This window comes from Sinocyclocheilus anshuiensis, unplaced genomic scaffold (assembly GCF_001515605.1).
Source record: "Sinocyclocheilus anshuiensis isolate Anshui unplaced genomic scaffold, SAMN03320099.WGS_v1.1 scaffold850, whole genome shotgun sequence".
Classification (NCBI taxonomy): domain Eukaryota; kingdom Metazoa; phylum Chordata; class Actinopteri; order Cypriniformes; family Cyprinidae; genus Sinocyclocheilus; species Sinocyclocheilus anshuiensis.
This window is the reverse complement of record NW_015537937.1, coordinates 2,781,090-2,802,022: the sequence shown is the minus strand read 5'-3', so window position 1 is coordinate 2,802,022 and position 20,933 is coordinate 2,781,090. Positions and strand designations below refer to the sequence as shown.

The window sequence follows — 20,933 nt, the reverse complement described above, 5'->3', positions numbered from 1 at the left end:
ATTAATGTTTATTAAATGAAAGACAAAAACACTGACTCACAGATAACATCCATGCACATAATACATTCAGTAAAAAGACGTTAGCTAGTTTTATAAATGATAAAACAATAGATTAACTGTTGAAAATTAAAATAAGTATTCATGTTCTGTGGATGTATGGACATTCTCATAGTTAATATAATGTGCTTACTCTGCTAAGAGACACGTGAACTTGAGGAAGAAAAACCACTGTGATATTAGAGGAAAACGCCATATCTTTCAATGGTGTTATGTGTAAATCATAATATGAAATGATTACATTAGAGGTGATAAGAGATACTTCCTAGGTAAACAACACTTACACAGCAAATGATCTTGCTAAAACTGGTCTGAGTAGTTCATGAGCTATGATGTTGAGTGGGTTCATGTTGACAAATGACAGGTGCTTTCAGCTAATGGGTTGCCTCGCAGTGTTTCATCTCAAGCCCAAGAACGTTCCCTAAACAGCAGGGACCGCCTGCATACCAAAGATCATAGGCAAATGAACTGATGTCAGTAATATTTGTTACAAAAAAACAAAAAACAAACAGCTAACAACAGTGGTTCTTAAACAGATGCATAATTTTCCTCATATATTATATATGAGCAGAAAGGAGGACAGATATTAAAACAAAACATGCAATACAGCAAATGTCTTACATAAATGTTTAACTATGTAACATGCACTGCAAAAAAGTATTTAATAATGCCTCTCTCACATATATACATGGCTGTTAATCAATTCATAATCATATTGAATTCATCGTAAATAATTTATATATACAGTATATATAAAAAAGGCTCTCTACCTCCGTCTTGCTGTGATTTTGTCATCTGTTGCTTTCCAGCTCTCTTTCTTTGCCACCTCCTCGATTGGCTTTATCATGTTATTTTTGCTTATGCTGTCAGAATTTCCATACGTGTCTGAGATCGTGATCTCTGAAGAGACAGAGAGAGAGGTTTCACTGACATCCTTAGGTATTGGATTCAGATAATATGTCTATTAAATCGATTAACAACACTTAACACGTTAGGCTGTTTATACTAAGGGCCTCCAGACCCAGGCGAAACATACCGCTACAAGCTCCTCTGTGCAGTGAGATGTCATCAATGGCAACATCTGACCGGGCTGAGCTTCCTCTACGCCCCTCAAAAATCACCTGATAGACCAATTACAGAGGTTTTTCTTTACTAAATGCCACTTTTTTGCCAAAATAATTAAGATACAGTATATACAAGTTCAAGGCTACAGCTCATATTAAACTGAAAAAAAGTTTAGGAATGTTTACTTAACTTCGAGCATTCACAGAAGATCAGAAGCAGTAGTTATCAAGCTTTTACTGACCTGGAACTTGACATCTGGTCTCAGGTCCACCCGTGCAAGATGCCACATGTTTCCTTGGTCTTCTCTCATTCTCCACACCTCTTTGGCCACATTGCCATATTGCAGCAGGTAGACGCTCAGTCCCATGGTCCAGCTGGAGCCATACATGTGGTACCAGAACTGAAGACACTGAGGTTGAGGATCAGCACATTCTGCACTGAGGAGACGGGCCGTGTCACCATGGACAGCACTGTCACCCTCAATATACATATAAAACCCACCTGGAAAAGAAGTTGTGCAAAACAATTATTAATTTAATGATGCAAAATAATTCATCTTATGATTTTGAAGTTAAAATGGTAGAATGACCTGAAGATCTAGAAAATAAGACCTACTTCCTGTTGTGTGGTCAGAGGAGGGACCAGTCATTGATGTGGGGGAGGAGCCTCTGTGTCTTGTCCAATCAAAAACATCAGTCACCAACTGAGTCCAAGCACAGATGTCTCTTTCAAAATCACAGTTGATGACAGAAGCTGGAAGAAAGATGCAAATGACATTAACAGTTTCAATATTCTTATTCTGAAAACAATGGAAGATGCAACAAATAATTGTGGGAGTGTTATTTTATAGCAACAGCATTCACAACAGAATGTAATCACACTGCGGTGCTGGATAGTGAACTTACAAGCTGAAGTGTTTGGAATTTCTCTACGTTGGATGGATAGAGGTTTTGTCAATGGGATTGAAGGTGGAGCCACCTGGTTTGGTAAATCTGAAACATATTTACAACTGTTAATACATAAAGTAAATAAACCTTTAAAAACAAGTTAACTTGTTTTTAAATCTGAATGATTTTACTAAGGGCCGACACAGAGTAGAAACATACCGCTACAGGCTCCTCTGTGCAGTGAGACGTCATCAATGGCAACATCTGACTGGTCTGAGCTTCCTCTACGCCCCTCAAAGATCACCTGATAGATCCATAACACATCTTTCTTTGTCTCCTAAATGTCTCTGCTCAAATATTTCTAGTCATAGTTTAGCGTGTTTAAAATTTAAAGCATTCCAAAAAGATTCACTGACCTGGAACTTGACATCTGGTCTCAGGTCCACTCGTGCAAGATAAACATAGTAGTCATTTTGCTGAGTAAGTTGAGTTGATTTTAAAGCTGAATGTTTTTACTAAGTGCAGAGTAGAAACATACTGCTACAGGCTCCTCTGTGCAGTGAGACGTCATCAATGGCAACATCTGACTGGTCTGAGCTTCCTCTACGCCCCTCAAAGATCACCTGATAGAACAATAACAGATTTTTCTATGTCTCCTAAATGTCACTGCTCAAATATTTGTAGTTATAGTGTATTGCATTTAATTTAACATATAAAGCATTCCAAGAAGATTCACTGACCTGGAACTTGACATCTGGTCTCAGGTCCACCCGTGCAAGATGCCACATGTTTCCTTGGTCTTCTCTCATTCTCCACACCTCTTTGGCCACATTGCCATATTGCAACAGGTAGACGCTCAGTCCCATGGTCCAGCTGGAGCCGTACATGTGGTACCAGAACTGAAGACACTGAGGTTGAGGATCAGCACATTGTGCACTGAGGAGACGGGCCGTGTCGCCATGGACAGCACTGTCACCCTCAATGTACATGTAAAACCCACCTGGAAATTTGGATCAGGAGACTCTTAAGGAGAGGAATTGTCATAGAATTTGTGCAACACAACTATCAATTTATTAATGTGAAATAACTGATATATTTTGGAAGGTCAACTCAAGATCTCAAGATCTGTTAATCAAGACCTACTTCCTGTTGTGTGGTCAGAGGAGGGACCAGTCATTGATGTGGGGGTGGAGCCTCTGTGTCTTGTCCAATCAAAAACATCAGTCGCCAACTGAGTCCAAGTGCAAATGTCTCTTTCAAAATCACAGTTGATGCCACAAGCTGGAGGAAAGAAGTGAATTTCATTAACAATTTCATCAGCATCTTTCTGAAAACAATGGAAGGTGTAGAGCATTAATGGTTAGAATGTTATTTTATGTCATCATCAATCAGAATGTGATCACACTGCGGTGGCGGATAGTGAGCTTACAAGCTGAGGTGTTTGGTATTTCTGCAGTTTGGATGGGTGCAGGTTGTGGCATTGTTGCAGCTGGTGGCAATGGAACTGAAGATGGAGCTACCTGGTCTGTTAAATCTGAATATTTACACATTAAGTTAAGAACCCTTTTGCAAAATGAAGTCGTCGTCCTACTGAGTGAGTTGGTCTATTTTTAAAGCTTAATGTTTTTACTAAGGGCTGCAGCAGAGTAGAAACATACCACTACAGGCTCCTCTGTGCAGTGAGACGTCATCAATGGCAACATCTGACCGGGATGAGCTTCCTCTACGCCCCTCAAAGATCACCTGATAGAACAATAACAGATTTTTCTATGTCTCCTAAATGTCACTGCTCAAATATTTGTAGTTATAGTGTATTGCATTTAATTTAACATATAAAGCATTCCAAGAAGATTCACTGACCTGGAACTTGACATCTGGTCTCAGGTCCACCCGTGCAAGATGCCACATGTTTCCTTGGTCTTCTCTCATTCTCCACACCTCCTTGGCCACATTGCCATATTGCAGCAGGTAGACGCTCAGTCCCATGCTCCAGCTGGAGCCATACATGTGGTACCAGAAAAGCTGGAGGAAAGAAGTACATTTCAGTAACGGTTTCATTAGTGTCTTTCTGAAAACAATGGAAGGCGCAGATAATTAACTGTGGGAGTGTTATGACATCATGAATCATAATGTAATCACATTGCGGTGGTAGATAATGAACTTACAATCTGAAGCATTTGGAATCTCTCTACGTTGGATGGGTACAGGTTTTGTCAATGGGACTGAAGGTGGAGCTTTTACTAAGTGCAGAGTAGAAACATACTGCTACAGGCTCCTCTGTGCAGTGAGACGTCATCAATGGCAACATCTGACCGGGCTGAGCTTCCTCTACGCCCCTCAAAGATCACCTGATAGATCAATAACAGATTTTTCTATGTCTCCTAAATGTCACTGCTCAAATATTTGTAGTTATAGTGTATTGCATTTAATTTAACATATAAAGCATTCCAAGAAGATTCACTGACCTGAAACTTGACATCTGGTCTCAGGTCCACCCGTGCAAGATGCCACATATTTCGTTGGTCTTCTCTCATTCTCCACACCTCTTTGGCCACATTGCCATATTGCAGCAGGTAGACGCTCAGTCCCATGGTCCAGCTGGAGCCATACATGTGGTACCAGAACTGAAGACACTGAGGTTGAGGGTCAGCACATTCTTCACTGAGGAGACGGGCCGTGTCGCCATGGACAGCACTGTCACCCTCAATGTACATATAAAACCCACCTGGAAAAGAAGTTGTGCAACACACATATATAATTTGTTAAATAATTGTTACGATTTTGATCTTAAAATGATCTAATGACTTCAAGACCTAGAAATCAAGACCTACTTCCTGTTGTGTGGTCAGAGGAGGGACCAGTCATCGATGTGGGGGTGGAGCCTCTGTGTCTTGTCCAATCAAAAACATCGGTCGCCAACTGAGTCCAAGCACAAATGTCTCTTTCAAAATCACAGTTGATGCTACAAGCTGGAGGAAAGAAGTACATTTCAGTAACGGTTTCATTAGTGTCTTTTTGAAAAGAATGGAAGGTGCAGATAATTAACTGTGTGAGTGTTATGACATCATGAATCATAACAATGTAATCACACTGCGGTGGTGGATAGTGAACTTACAAGCTGAAGCGTTTGGAATTTCTCTATGTTGGATTGGTGCAGCTGGTGGCAATGGGACTGAAGGTGGAGCCACCTGGATTGGTAAATCTGAAAGATATTTACAACAGTTAACACATTAAGTTAAGAACCCTTATGCAAAACGAAGTCGTCGTTCTGCTGAGTAAGTTGGCCTGTTTTTAAAGCTGAATGTTTTTACTAAGGGAAGAGTAGAAACATACCGATACAGGCTCCTCTGTGCAGTGAGACGTCATCAATGGCAACATCTGACCGAGCTGAGCTTCCTCTACGCCCCTCAAAGATCACCTGATAGAACAATAACAGAGATTTGTTTTATTTTGAAATAAAACTGATTAAACATTTTTGGCAAAATATAATTAAATTAATAGTATACAGAAAAAGTTAAAGCCTGCACCTCATATTAAACTGATAAAAAGTTTTTTATGTTTACTTTACCATGGAGCATTCAAAGAAGATTTGATACATAAGTTTTCAAACTTTCACTGACCTGGAACTTAACATCTGGTCTCAGGTCCACCCGTGCAAGATGCCACATGTTTCCTTGGTCTTCTCTCATTCTCCACACCTCTTTGGCCACATTGCCATATTGCAGCAGGTAGACGCTCAGTCCCATGGTCCAGCTGGAGCCATACATGTGATACCAGAACTGAAGACATTGAGGTTGAGGATCAGCACATTCTGCACTGAGTAGACGGGCCGTATCACCATGGACAGCACTGTCACCCTCAATGTACATATAAAACCCACCTGGACCAGGAAAAGGAGACATTTGATTAGGAAAACGGTCAAAAACTTGACCAATATGTGAAATAATATGTGAAATTAACCTACTTCCTGTTGTGTGGTCAGAGGAGGGACCAGTCATTGATGTGGGGGTGGAGCCTTTGTGTCTTGTCCAATCAAAAACGTCAGTCACCATTTGAGTCCAACTGCAGATGTCACTTTCAAAATCGCAGTTCATCCTGCAATCTGACAAAACAAGTTAACCATATAATCATCATGCCAAGCAGTTAACCATACTCTGATCCACAAAGATGATGCATGTGACCGTGTTTTTAAACATCAAAACTATAAAGTGATGTCTGATATCTCACAAATCCATGTTACTTTTAATTTTCTCTCGTTTTGTGTGTAACTCCCACTTTTCACAATCCATCCACTTTACATTTATATTCACAAGACACCTTTATGTTTTAATTGCTTTGAAGGTATACTGTACATTTGATCAGTTCATGCATTCCATAAGAATCAAACTCATGTCCTCTGCAGAAACTACAAAAACACTTACAGGAACAATTACCTATGAATAATGTGTTAATATCTTATCTTACATCACATTAACATTAATATTATTATTAGAAGTCTTACTTGGATGGGGGTCCTTTAAGTTTGGAGTAGATGGATGGGGTGCCAGAGTTGTCAAGTCCAAATCTTCTGCAGACAAATCTGCCAATGTTTTGAGATAAAATTAATTGGAGCTTGTTGTAATATTATAATTGAAATATACAAAAATATTATATTTAAAATATAAAAATAAAATAAATAAATATCCAGTTAACAACAACATTTCTGAAGTAGAGTCTGAAGTAGTGAAGTAGTATTTTTTAAGACTAGCAAAGCAAAAAAACAAACAAAAAAACACTGAAAGTAGTCATTGATCATGCCACAAAAAAAAAAAAGCTTCAAACTGTTTTTAAAGATCAGTCTGTAATAGATTAATATCTACAACACTTACGGTCACATGCACCATGCATTATGGACACATCATCTATGGACACATCTGAGAGAGGATTTGAGCCCCTGATGCCTTCAATGATGATCTGAAACAACAAACAATCACTTATCATATTTAACATATCTGCCTAGAGCACATCATCTTTTGTCCTCTAAATTCATTGACTCTACTTGGGATATGCACATAGAGTAACATACCTGGAATGGCTGTTGTGGTTTGATTTCAACCTGGCCTTGGTACCAACTGTTGCCCTGGTTGTTAGTTCTAGACCATATTTTTAAGGCACGATTGTTCTCAAATATGTAGAGGTTGAGTAACATAGCATTTGCCAGGCCATACATGTGAAACCAGAAGCTCAAACACTGCTTGCCAGAAGTGTGGCAGACAGGGCTCATTATTCGGGCTGAGTCGCCATAAAACACACTATCCCCCTCAATATACATGTAATAGCCACCTATATAAAACAGTCAGAGAGTCAGAGAGGTGAATAGGGCAGTCAACACAGTTTTTTTTTTTTTTTGAGTTTTCCCCAATGCCATCAGAATCCCATAGTCTACTTTAGATTGTATAAACCAATTTGCACAGAAAACCTACTTCCTGTGGTGTGGTCACCGGCTGGCCCAGTGAAGTTTGATGGCGTTGACCCTGACCATCTGGTCCAATCAAAACTGTCTTGGATAAGTTGTTCCCAGTCACATTCATCCTGGTCAAAGTTACAGCTCCATGGGCAACCTGTGTAATGACAAAATAATTAAAATAAATATAGAAAAAAGAAGAAAGACAGATAGATAGAAGAAATACTGCTTACTTGCTGCAGATGGAGTTGGTGTGGGGTCATCTGTTGGCAGTGGATCGGCAACTATGGAAAAAAAAAAAAATATATATATTTTTTAATTTAATATACTGAAAAAAATCTATGAAAACGATTTATTCATTATTTGAATAGGACAAACATTTGAATAAGACAAATATGAAGTTAGCATATTTATGATAATTTTTTTACTAATCACTTACAACACAAGGTGTGATTCCTCCAGTGTGGCAGAAACACCTCAGCTATTTCACAAGCAGACACATAGTCCTCCAAAGAGGTGCAGAGCTGAGCTTTGTCACCCTTGGAAATACAGTAATCAGAAACGCAGCTGCTGACATAAATCTGTGGTGGAACAAACCAGTGGCACTCTTTGAAAGCATCTTCAAACAGTTCACTGCACTTTGTATATGCATCATCCTCCAGGCCTGGATGACACTCAGGGGGGTCTGGAGAGCCATTACTGCAACTGGAAAAAAGGTATAAAAAACTGAATATTATGTCTTTATTTGATATTACAATGTTGCTTTTTATCACAGAAAATTAAAAAACAAAACAAAACAAATTACTTAATTTTAATAGTGTGCCAAAGCTTTTTGCCTCTTTGTATTTCACATTCCATGATTCAGTTAGGCTGCTGCTACTTTCCTATTTCCCATAACACTGGATCGGTGAGTCAGTGAGTCGCTTCGTGAACTGAATTTTTGTGAAAAGAATCAGCCATTGAAAAGATCCGACTGAAAAAAGAATGACTCGTTCACGAAGCGGCTTGCGAACTCTCATAAACACGCCAAGAAGAAGAGCAAGAGTGGATGTCATTTGTAGAGAGTAACAACATCACTTTCAGTCTGCTCATTTTACAGAACTGTCAACACGACTTTTATGTTTCTTTTATTTCAATTTGGTGTCTGAGTTGAGTAATAATCCTTTAAATCACTGAGGTGCAACATCTGTCAGTATCATTGCACAATATCAGTTTGTTTGTCTATCTTTATCAATTCAGATTTATATTTTAGGAATCAATATAATTTTTGTGAGGATTCCAAATTCTTACGGCCAATCGCTGTCGTCGGTATTCCAGCTGCTGGCGAACTCGTGCGGATTCGCTACTGTGTTGCCTTCGGGTGTCAGAAAGTCGTCAAACTGACTCCCGGAGTAGGTCCCGCACAGGCCGCACAATACTCCTCTGTAGCGTTCATCCACCTGAACGAACAGCCTGGCGTTTCCAAACAGCAGCCTCAGACCGAAGTTTGTATTAACCTGAGCGTAGGGTCCCGACTGAAACACAGACACAGAGGAACCAAACTCCGCAGGGAGGCGAACCTGACCACCGTTTGCCTGGAGTGAAGAAAAACATATGTGTCAAGGTAAGGAACTTTTTGAGTATACAGTATGTCATCAAACCTTTCGAGGAAATGAGGCCTAGATTAGGACCGTTACGATTTACATTTATTTACAGTACATATATTTTTTTTATTGATTATCTTATGTTCGGTAATTAATCAGCATTAATTTAGGCAGATATTTTACATTTTTGATGTGCTTTTGTCTATCTATTTATCTATCTGTATACTTAAATTGCCTGTATTTTAAATTCAGTTTACTGTAACTACTATTACTATTACTACTATTTATACTATAATACTGCAGTTTTTGTTTCCCTATGCAGCTTTTTTAATGACTTTTGTAGTACAATAATGATATTTTGAGGTAAATGTCTTAAAATTCATGTAACTATGGAAAACCTTCAATGGTCCTACAATAAGCTATAAGCAAAATATAATGTCTTATTTTTTTTCTTTACATTTTTACATTGAGATAGTGTCTGGTTTTGAAAGAGTTTTTGTGAGGTTCAGGTTTTAAGACTGGGGAAAGGAGGTATACGAAATTTACTATGATAGCCATAGATTCTGCCAAAATATGATTCATCCTGTTACTAACATGATATCATGATACATTTCTTGTAGTAGTGTAATCTTCTTCAAACCGATGCTTTCAAAATCTTTCTGTTATTTATTATTATTTTTTTTTTATGTTTCTGGCAGCTGATGCTAAGTTGGCACAGTTGTATTGTAGTAAAAAATAACTAGAGTAAGTTTAGTATTCTGCTGGAAACTATTTTAGAAAATGTTTGATAAGGGATATTTGATTACTATCCCAAATCATCATGCTAATCATAAAAATATGCTTAGATTTGTAAAATTAAAACTGGGTCATTCATTTGTTGGCACATTGTTTTATCTTCAGTGTGAGGGCCAGAGAGGGTCATGTTACTCATAACATGGTGATGAATACTTTGGTTAAAAAATGCAACAAGTTTAGATCTGTAGTACTGCAGCTACATATCTTTGCCAGAGGCCTTATTATGTGAAGCAGAAGTCACTATCAGGACACTCCTCAAATGTTATCATTGAAAGATATACGTCATAAGCAAACACGTCTCTTATCACTTACCTTTAGAATATGAACATTTTACTTACTGTAAACACTAATTATGGGTCATATATTTTAGATGGCAGCTCCTGCCCACATTTCTTTCCATGAACTGCCCATGTATATCATGAATGATTAGGTACATAAGTGCTACGTGGTAAGTGCGTACTATTAGAAGATAAGTGCTACGTGGAAAACAATGAGGAGGCATCACAAACTTACCCTAATTGTACTCTAATTTGTTTGCTTTTCTTGTTCTCTGCTGCTATCTTTCTAGTTTCTGATGACATGCACAATCTCCAGATTGATGTGTAAATATGGATGGTCATGTGCTGATGGATTTATCTTTATGGTGTTACAAAGTTGCCATTTTTGCAGATTGGAATTTCTTTGGACTAGGCAGTTTTGAGTTCTGAAATGTTTGTATGTTTTCATAGTATGTCAAGAATCAAGATTTCATTCCTCATGATATGATTCCTTTGTAACTCATGCCGTACGTACACTAATGATACCTCAAATGGTTAATCAGTTAATATTTTTTTCTATTTTTTAATATGTATTGCATGTTTGTGGTGTAACTGAATACATTAAGTCAGTACACACACTGATAGTATGGTCAAATCCAAATGAATGACAAAAACAAGACACTCACATAAACCTGCTTGTTCTTTCCGATGACAATATGTAGGCCTTCCATATCAAGAGCTACAGAGTTAAGAGAGGAAGTTGCAGAGTTGTTCTGTCCCTCATTTCGTGCCGTTATTGTGAACTGGGTTTCAGTAACCCCGCAGGTTTTTGCTATGGTGTAGTTGCAAGTGCCCCAGAAGGAGTAGGCCTTGCCATCGAAAGTGATGTAATGGGGGTCACCGTAGACTCTGCAGGTCACCGGGCTGGATGGAAAGCAACCCAAGACTCCGTCCTTAACCATGCATACTTCATCAGCTTTGCAGGATGTAGGTGAACATTGAATGTTCCCATTGCCCAAACACTGGCACTGTTGCTCACATTCACCCTCCATAAATGTCTCTCTGATCTAGATAGGACAGGAAGAGAAAGATTAACTATACTATTTTAGTAAAATATACAGAAATATTTCAGTAAAATATAATGTGTATTAACTAAAATTCTATAATAGTTTACTGATGCTTTAACTGAATTGTTTGTATATGCATGCGTAACATTTAAAAAAAAAACACGCATTTTAAAAAATATATAAAACTTGAATTCTGGAAGAGAATTTTGTACGTTTTAGAGTTAAATTAAGAGCTTAAATCTGCCTGCCTGCCTGCCTGCCTGCCTGTCTGTCTGTCTGTCTATCTGTCTATCTATCTGTCTATATATCTGTCTATCTATCTATCTATCTATCTATCTATCTATCTATCTATCTATAATGATGTGATGATAACAATAAGATGGCTAAGCTACTGTACCAAATAATGCTGTCCATTTGCCCAACATCCACAGTCTTCAGCTAATACGCATGCTCCTCCGCTGAGCATGAAGCCATCGTCACACTCACAGCGCTCCTCACATATCCCACAAGACCCTGTAGCATCCTGGCTGGAGCAGGTCTTAGGGCAGCCGCTGGCACAGGCGTTATAGTGGCTGTGAGGGCCACACGCCACAGCTAAAACAGAAACCCGAAGAATCAAACATAAACAATCTGACTTATAGATTCACAATATGTTTCTCAGTGCCTTTGTGGTTTGTAATGGAAAGTTACGGGTCAGCTGGTGAAGGTGTGGGAGATGATTAATTAATAACCAGTCACTATGTCTAGTACTTCTGTGTGGGTTGTTAGGTGGAGACCGCACTACTGATTACAGAGAGGTCTGAGATAGGCCATTTGCTCAACAGTGGCTCAAATCAGGTAATCTGATCTGACATGTCAAGCCTTAATTTATATTTATGATTAGCCTAATAATACTGGCAGTACTCGAATCGCTTGTCTCTATTGTTTCATAGATTTGGGTGGAGAGGAGATACTAAGGCTTTAAACTAATATTGAAGGTCGGATGCATTTTGATAGAGTTCAAGGCCAGTTTCACATATACTTCTTGATGCCTATTTTTGAGATTTAAAGGGTTATATTACAAACTTGAAGGGATAACAATATATTATGGCAAAGATTTAACCCAGGATTTGTGAGACTATAGGGGGGTGGACCTCAGTCTCTCTAGGTGGTTTTGGGGGGGTGAAGAAAATTTGAGATATTTTAAAGTTAAATGCATCAATCTGGTGCATTTTTAGAGTAAAATTATTAATATTATCTTAATATTATAATTCAACTACACTGTAAATTAATTACAAATGAATATTTAATTACGGGTATATTATTTAGTGTTTTCTTTTTAAATAGTAACCAACACATTCAAATATTGAGTTCGCTGTGAACTGAGACGTTGAAACTGGACCATGAGCTGCTTGCATCAACACAGTTATGCGTTTCACTCTAAAACATGCAGACAAAATACTTATTTAATTCAATTGCAACATTTTGCTATTTAAATAACCTCACTAAGCCATATCACAATTTACAGATGCTTTGCCAAAGAAATGTCTTTTATGTTAAGACAAGTGTAAAAATATTTTCGGTTCGTTATGGAACTCTGATGGACAGCCAAAGCCTGAATAATAATTGTGGTTCTATAGGAGATTTCTAAAGGAATATTTGTCTATATTTCATATTATACATCATAATGTGATGCCTAAAATTCACATGTAGTAATTTTTTTAAATGAAATAATTTATAATGTCAGCTATTTATTGGTCATCACCCAAAAGTAATTACTGACTTATCAGTATCGACCATAATATTGGTTAATCCTGGTGCACTTTTTACATGGACCAAACTCCACCATCAGAAATTGCATTAGTAATGCATAATCAAATGTTCATTCACATATTAAAGTCCATTTAAAAAGGAGAACTTTACAGATCAAATAATACACTTTTTTTTTTAACTGCATAAATCATGGCCAAAAAGCCTCATAGACTTCCATTGTGGGTGCATTACTGTGACAAAATTCTTTATCGATCAATACAGTCGAGTTTATGACCAGAATGTTTTTTTTTATAGATAATTTTAAGTACATACGACAGAATGTTGTGTTCCTCCAGGCCAGAACAGAGATCCCAACTTTGTCGCAGGTGGCACTGAAGGCCTCAATGGCATTGCAGAGGGCTGCAGGATCTCCGTGAGTTGTACACATATCAAACATGCAGCTTCGGAAGAAACTATCTGCATTCAGAACAGATGAGCACGTTGAAAATGGCCCTTGTCTGGATGTTAGCATGCCGCAGTAAACCTCGCTGGCATACTTCTGCTCCTCTGCATCTGTACAGACCCTGGGGAGGGTGGGTTCCTCACACACGCTCTGCCCTAAAACATGCGTGTCCTGCATCAGTGACCTGTCTGGGATCTTGATGTCATCTTCTGTCTCGTGGTTAAAGTTGCCACACATGCCACAGATTCTGTTTGAGTAATGGCTGGGGACAATCACCTGAACGGCACCGGACCTCAAGTAGAAGACGGACAGTTTGAAGTCTGTCTGAAGGACCAAAGCATCTCCCTGGGCATTAACCGTAACTCTGTTTCCTTGCAGAAGTAGAGGGAGATTCTTCCAAATCCCATTAACCTGATTAGGACAACAGTGGAAAGTGGTTGAATGAGTAGTTCACATAAAAATGAAAATTTGCCCACCTTCAGGCCATCCAAGATGTAGATGAGATTGTTTCTTCATTTGAACAGATCTGGAGGAATTTAGCATAATTTGCATCATTGCATAATTTTCTCATCAATGGATCCTCCGCAGTGAATGGGTGCCGTCAGAATGGTTTAAGTGGCAGAAGTGAGTGTCTAAAGTTAAAATACCTTAATGGATTTGTTTCTTAAAACACAGCTTTTCACTTTACAAGATGCTAATTGATGAACTGGAGTCATGTGGATTACTTGTGGATTATTGTGATTATTGTGAGTATTTGTCAGCTGTTTGGCCTTTCATTCTCATGGCACCCATTCACTGCAGAGAATCCATTGGTGAGCAAGTGATGTAATGCTAAAGTCCTCCAAATCTAATCTAATGAACAAACTTAAAGTTATTGTTGTTAAAGTCAAACTTAAGACAAAAGACAAATATGTTCTATCTAATCATCATTCATTGTGGTTGAAAAGCTCACCATGACTTTTGTCCTCTCGGTCCTCACCATGGTCACTCTCAGACCATGTACATTGATGTTCACTTGCTGAATGGAAGATATGCGCGAGTGCCCTTTATTCTCATTTTGCACCTCCACTGCAAACTCAGGAAGCAACCCTGAGTCATCGCAGACCTTTGACAAGACGTAGGTACAAGGACTCTCAAATTGGAAGCTGACCCCATCAAAAGTAGTGTAGTGTGGGTCAGAGGCCACATGGCAGGTGCCAAAAGTATCTTTGGACCGAGGGACGTGAGAACAGATGAGGTGCTCATCAGTGCAAGTGCAGCGAGTGCTTTTATCAGTCCAAAATGTGCCTCCTCGCTGACATTGTGGCCCTGTGGATGATATATTAACACTTTACTATTTCCCAAAGGCCAATAAATATGGTGAATTTAGCTTGAGGATGTTTGTATGTTGGTAAGTGATGTACTAGGTCAAAATAATAATAATCATATGTCACTCACCGCATTGTCCCTTCCGTATTCCTATTCTGTCAAAGGCAGTTTGTTCATCATCTTGCAGACCTTTTAATAGCTCAAAAACAACCTGCCAGAGAACACAATTACAGTTGCAGGGAGTAATAGTGATTCTTCAGTGCCTGCAAAAGGTTCATCACTCAAGACACAAACGTTTTTAAATTACTACAATTACTATTGTGCTCATTATTTTCACAGATGCTTTCTTATCAAACAACTTACAGAAATTCATGTTGTGTTTTTAGATGGCAGACAGCTTAATTTACAATGCATATGTCTAGAAGTAAAATTCTGGAGGTTTTTCAAGGGGGTTACTTCCTACTTAATCAGTCTCCGTTGGTGAACTGCATGGAGTTATTTTTGTATCTGTATTGCTTATCCAAAAATTTTTGCCACAAAAAGTTTTTTTTTTTTTAGATTTTTGCACAAATTAAAAGGTTAGACAACAGCAGATTATGAATGATAGAATAATTTGTTTCCGCCGGCATGATAATTAATTGTTTTGTTGGTTTCATTGGCTGCAAAATGTTCTAACTTTCTGGATACACAGTTAAAACACATGGAAATTCTTTTTTTTTTTTTTAAATGACCTTTTAATATTATCTGCTATCTTTCTCCACAAAGATGCCCAAAACCTAAATATGAATATTTAAATTGCTGTACCTGGATGTTGTCTTTGTCAAACTGCTTTTTGAGAGGGATGAAGACTTGTCTCCAGTCTCCAGTGCTAGATGTCTCTGAGGTCCAAATCAATGTTTGCAGAATATCACCCTCTAGCAAAACTTTGAGTTCAGAACTCTTCTTGTTAGGTTTATGGTACCAGAACTCCAGACAGGAGTCTTCTGAGATCTTAAGAAATCCACTCTTGAGGTGAAACGCACCAGATGGACTCTCAGGATGGAGAGATGTTTCCTCTATAACACATAGACAAAAAGACAAATCAAGTGTAAATTTAAATGATTTGCAAGAGAGCTGCTGAAATGATGTCCGTCTTGTCAGTTTTTGTTTACTATAAAAATGTAAGCCTTCACAAGTTTGTAATTTACACTTTTGTAATAATAAAACAGTGCTTGTGGGTAACATGTATCCTGATACATAGCGCTCTGGTGCTTATGTGAACTGTGCAAGTTCGAATCTGGCTTGTTGTTACTTGTCCCTGTTCTTAGAAGTAGTACAAAGCTCCAAAAAGAGCTCTGTTTTGTACAGAATACAGAACTATGAATATTTTTTTCTCAAAACACAATGAGTTTGCTCTTATATTCTTGCATATCGTTCATAGACTGACCTCTAAAAGCATGCAGTCATAAATAATTATCAAATCACCTGCTTACAGACTCAAAGCCAACATGTGCCACAAGTTAGACTCTGATCTGTACTTTGTGTTTTGCGAATTCTTACAGTGTAGCATGTCGACCAATGTCTTGTTCACACAGGTGGTTGAATGCGGTGAATAGCGTACTTGAAAGTCAAGTTGAATAACGTAATTTGAGGAAAAAGAAGTTTAAAGAAGCTCTGCTACGTGCTGTTAGAAACCTATTAACTGCTGTTGTTGTTGCCGCAGGTGAATGGATTGGTTGTAAACACAAAGCAGTTACTGTCTCTGCAGCAATTTCGTCTCAGCAGTATAATTACCTGTTGCTGTCTGAGCACTGATGGGTCCCTCAGAGGTCCAATCGCAGGATGCCGGCAAATCACTGCCAAAATCACACTTTGCGAAATAATCTACAGCACAGGAGGGAAAAGTGATTAAAGGACAATAAAAAACAAAAGTGGAATGAGAATAAGAACCTAATCGAAAACAAGAAAGAAACCGAAAACATAGTTCTGTTTGGATTGTTATAACAAATGTTCGTGTCCACAGTCACTCTTGCGAGAAATTGGTCATACCGGTGTGATGCTTCTATTAGAGAAGATAGCATGGTTTCTAACAGGTCCTCTTTTCAGTACCACAGAAGTTGGTGACACTTTACTTAAAGCTTTTCTATATAATGCATTATAAATGTTGCATTAATTATGTCTTGTAATGCACATCATAATGCATTGTACTATTTTATGAGTAATTTTAACCACTGTTATAATACATTATATCACTTACCTATTAATTGTTACACATTTAGAATGTATAATGCATTAAAACACAAACAGCCCTTCATGTATTATAATGCATTTTAACTTTGGTTACAATTATTTATAAAATATATATAATGCATTATAACATACATTATGAATACCTGCATAATGCATTATACATTCAGTAACACTTGAAGCTATCTTTTCATAAATATTGTAAGTTAAAAATGCATTATAATATTTGCAGATTCTTTGTTACATCTGAAATTATGTTTTATATTTTATTATGTTTTAATGCAATATATTTTCTAAAGGTGTAATAATGCATACATAAATATTATAATGTATATTATATTCTATTATACAATATTAACAATGTAATATTATATTTTAAAAATATATTTTTAAAACATCAATGATTAAACTTATTCATAGAACTCGTTATATTGTGCATTACAAGGCATAACTAATGCTTTAAAAATGCTTTTTATAATGCACCATATTTAAAGGCTTCAAGTGTTACCAGCCTACAATTATAACCTTATGGAAGTGAGGCATCTGGATTTATGCTGGTGTAGTTCTTACCTGCATTTGATCTCCAGTCAGGAAGAGTGAGTGGAAAACCTCTGCAAGTGATGAATGGAATGTTAATAAATGTTAAGAAACTCAGCTTTGTTAAACACAATATAAGAGTGATAGAAAGAAAACCTACCCTGAATAAGCCTCAGTGTTGAGAACACATAAATAGGCTACTATAGAGAGCAACATCAGGTATGCGTCCCCTGACATAGTGTCTCTCCCAGTGTCTCTAAAGAGTCCTCTAGTGTTGAGCTGAGGTGGGTCTACCTCAGGACAATGAGAAGGGTTAGAATGTGCTGGCTGTTATGAAGGTGGTGAAAATGCACCATTGACCCTTAGAAGGTGTGGTTTTGTCAGTGGTGCCCCACCGAAAGGGGAGGGGTTTTGATGTATAGTTAGTTACGGATGTTCACTGTACTTGATTTCATTCAATTTAGTCCCAGTCATGTCCTTATCAAAGTCCAGCTATTGTGTTGCAGCAACAACTTTAATTACTTCTGTCTAATGCAACATTGCTATTGAAATATTAGATACTAGTCAAAGCTGGTTTAAGCTGGTTTAAGCTGATCTCTCAGAATGGCCAAGCTGGTGTTTAGCTGATTTCAGTGCTTGGCGTGGTGGTCTTTGGGCTTGACCTGCTGAAAAGTGTCCCAAAACCATTTAGAACCAAGAGACTTGATCAGATCGGGTAAGAGCACCAAATCAGTTCAGGCTGGTTGAATTGATTTATTTATTACATATATATTAAAGACAAATGTCACTTTAAGCAACACATAAAAAAAAAAAATCAAGTATTCAAGTATCATTTGTCTGCATGCCAGATAGATTTTCTTAACACTGTTGTGATTGTTAATTGGACACTGCTGGAAAATATTTTTAACTGCGTTTATTATTCAAGTACTGTATTACAGTTTATGCGAATAGATTTGCAGTGTCCTCAGGTTAATTGAACCTTGTCAGACCATTAAACACACATTTGAGAGCTATTTATGTTGTGTTTCACTAAACGTTACATTTGTAGAGATCAAGAAAGTGCAAAAGCACTGTTTAGATTGATGCCAGGCACTAACACCATGACCATATTTGTACCCCTGACCTGTTTAATGCTCATTTCTCTTTGGCTCAAACACTTTTCATAGAACAACTACTTTGAGCTAGTAACTGTAATTATGTCACAGTCCTTAGCTTTATTTGCAAAATGAGACCTCACACGTAAGTTTCCAAATGCCACACTTTTTTTTATTATATTTCCTGTTTTTCTCTTCAAACTGTCTGACAGATAAGATAACGCCAGCAACCCTTTGTTATAAGAGATTGACACATGCAATACTTTTCTTTAATGATGCCATCTCAGGCGTATGTAAGCGGTCTGACTTCCAGGATGTGAGTGTCATACATGTGCTATCAACTAAACTCTTGGATTGCAGCAAACAAAGCTCCTCCTTTACAGTAAGCTGTGAAACAGACTGCAGGTGCAGAGACAGGTGAATGACTGCGATTTTCATCTCAGATAAGATTACAATTGCTGTTTACCCTCAGTGGATCATTAAGTGCCGTCCTCTGACAGCAGATGTACAATATCAGAAAATGAACATTGCTTTTCTCTCGGCGCTTGGCTTTAATGAGAAAGCGTGTATGAATGATTTGAAATGAACGCCCTCAGAGAGGTTAGAAATAGCTCTTCTTTGATGCTCAATTATAAAATAACCAAGGTCAAGAGCAGGTCCAACCCTTGTGTATAAAGAACTGTGGCCATTTGCACCAGCTGTATGTAGGTTATGACTAAGCCTAGTTATTATGTAAATGAGTTACAACTTGCAGTCGTTTACGCTATTGCTAGCAATTATTGCTAAAGATTTGAGCATAGCACCATTAAACTTCAAAACATAACCTAAACTATAACCCCCTTTTTTTTCAGAAGCTCTTGACCAGGAGATGGCTGGAATAAAATAGTAGGCTGAATGGATTATATATTAGTAGTTTCTTTCTTTTTTTTTTAACTACACAGGCAATATTTAACTGTGTAGACTGCAATATAATTTATATATATCTATAGATGTCTTGATTATTATTATACATTATTGTTCAGTTTCAGATTTTTTTTTTTAAATGTTTTTGAAAGTTGTTCACCAAGGCTGCATTTGTTTAAGCAAAAATACAGTAAAACAGTAATATTGTATAGCAATTTAAAATAACTTTTTATATTTGAATATATTTAAAATGTAATTTATTTCTGTGGTGCATAGCTACATTTTCAGCAGCCATTACCCCAGTCTTCAGTGTCACATGATTCTTCATAATGAAATGATTATTATTATTATCTGTGTTAATAACATAATTTGAAAACTCTTTATAGAAAATTTGCAGGACCCAAAATTTTGAACTGTAGTGTATGTATCATATCATATTTTTGTTTATTTCGGTTTAATTCAGCCATTTTGTATTGTTAAAAAAAAAAGTATTTCTAAAAGGAGCCAGTGCGTTCTATAATTTGAGTGACAAACATTCTATAATCCATGTGGTCTGGCTCTACTCCACATTTTTCTGTTTCTCATTTGCTCCACTTGCATGAACTAGCTTTTCTATTGAAAAAAAATATATATATATTTTTTGTTAGAAAATAACCATATTTTGTTTGACACACTCTCTCTCTCTCTCTCTCTCTCTCTCTCTCTCTCTCTCTCTTTGTCTTTGGAATATCAGAAAAGTGAAATTAAAATGTTTACCTGGAATCTTATCCACCATGGATTAGGTAGATCATACATGCCTTTTTCAGATATTTAATAATATTTTCCAGTTGAATGATTGCAGAGTACTGCCTGTTTTCAGAGATTAATACATTCGTGTTTTATTTTTAAAATTTTTTTATTGAGCCATTGTGTGACAAAAATTTTTGAATGCAGAAACATTGTCACATTATGTCGCAGATTAATGGCCCTTATGGGAAGTTTACAGGCATGTGATGTGTACACAGAGCCCAGATAAAGGCTGGTGTCAATGAGAGTGTTTGTCCAGAGTGTATTTGCCAACTGTCAGAGCAGAAGACTGACAGCTCTAAATGGACATTCCCCCAGCAGTTCCCTGACACTTACTGTCATTTGCGTCAATATGGAATGAACTGAAAGAATATTAATGGTACGTTCTGTTCCTTTTTCATCTCATAAAGTCTCTCTCTTAGATTGTCTGTCGCTGTTTGCACACAGAGAGAGTTTGGCTCTCTTATGAATTGTTTAATTTTACATTTTAATATTTTATTTATTTATTATTTATTTTTTTATAGTGAAGTGATATGACAACTAGATGCCCCTTTTGACAAAAACAGTACACTTTGGTGTGTCACTGTCCCTTTTTTGACACATGACATGTTTTTTTTTGTTGGGGGGGAAAAAAGCTGTGTTATGGTTGATAAATTATTAAAATCAATTTTTACTTGGCACAATAACTGTGCTTTTTACTTGAAATACCCCCCCCCCCCCAAACAAAAACG

General features: G+C 37.4%; 1 protein-coding gene and 1 long non-coding RNA gene across 2 annotated transcripts; both read right to left on the bottom strand.

The window, feature by feature from the left end:
* Nucleotides 1-46: 46 nt before the first annotated feature.
* Nucleotides 47-16,205, bottom strand: LOC107660374 (zonadhesin). Its single transcript, XM_016449646.1, has 29 exons — nucleotides 16,174-16,205; nucleotides 16,083-16,084; nucleotides 15,461-15,711; nucleotides 14,786-14,867; nucleotides 14,301-14,656; nucleotides 13,219-13,759; nucleotides 11,552-11,748; nucleotides 10,774-11,154; nucleotides 8,743-9,026; nucleotides 7,892-8,157; nucleotides 7,686-7,736; nucleotides 7,472-7,609; nucleotides 7,075-7,331; nucleotides 6,878-6,962; nucleotides 6,511-6,588; nucleotides 5,974-6,111; nucleotides 5,630-5,889; nucleotides 5,343-5,427; nucleotides 5,125-5,211; nucleotides 4,841-4,978; nucleotides 4,622-4,734; nucleotides 3,870-4,016; nucleotides 3,668-3,752; nucleotides 3,439-3,543; nucleotides 3,153-3,290; nucleotides 1,364-1,623; nucleotides 1,094-1,178; nucleotides 828-957; nucleotides 47-496 (listed from the first exon to the last, which is right to left on the bottom strand). Exons 1-29 carry the CDS (start codon nucleotides 16,203-16,205, stop codon nucleotides 460-462), a joined length of 4,809 nt encoding a protein of 1,602 aa, XP_016305132.1. The 3' UTR covers nucleotides 47-459.
* Nucleotides 16,206-16,446: 241 nt separating this feature from the next.
* LOC107660135 (uncharacterized) lies at nucleotides 16,447-17,676 on the bottom strand. Its single transcript, XR_001630974.1, has 3 exons — nucleotides 17,580-17,676; nucleotides 17,453-17,493; nucleotides 16,447-16,519 (listed from the first exon to the last, which is right to left on the bottom strand). It is a non-coding gene; the product is annotated as an uncharacterized LOC107660135 (long non-coding RNA).
* Between the last annotated feature and the right edge of the window lie 3,257 nt (nucleotides 17,677-20,933).

Bases quoted from the DNA above. Each gene is read 5' to 3' on its own strand.
- LOC107660374 (XM_016449646.1), bottom strand. From the start codon at position 16,205: ATGCTACACTGTAAGAATTCGCAAAACACAAA. The intron at 3,544-3,667 runs GTATGTTTCTAC...GTAAATATTCAG, and splicing joins GCACAGAGGAGCCTGTAGTG to ATTTAACAGACCAGGTAGCT. The intron at 497-827 runs GTAGAGAGCCTT...TTTGGTATGCAG, and splicing joins AAAATCACAGCAAGACGGAG to GCGGTCCCTGCTGTTTAGGG.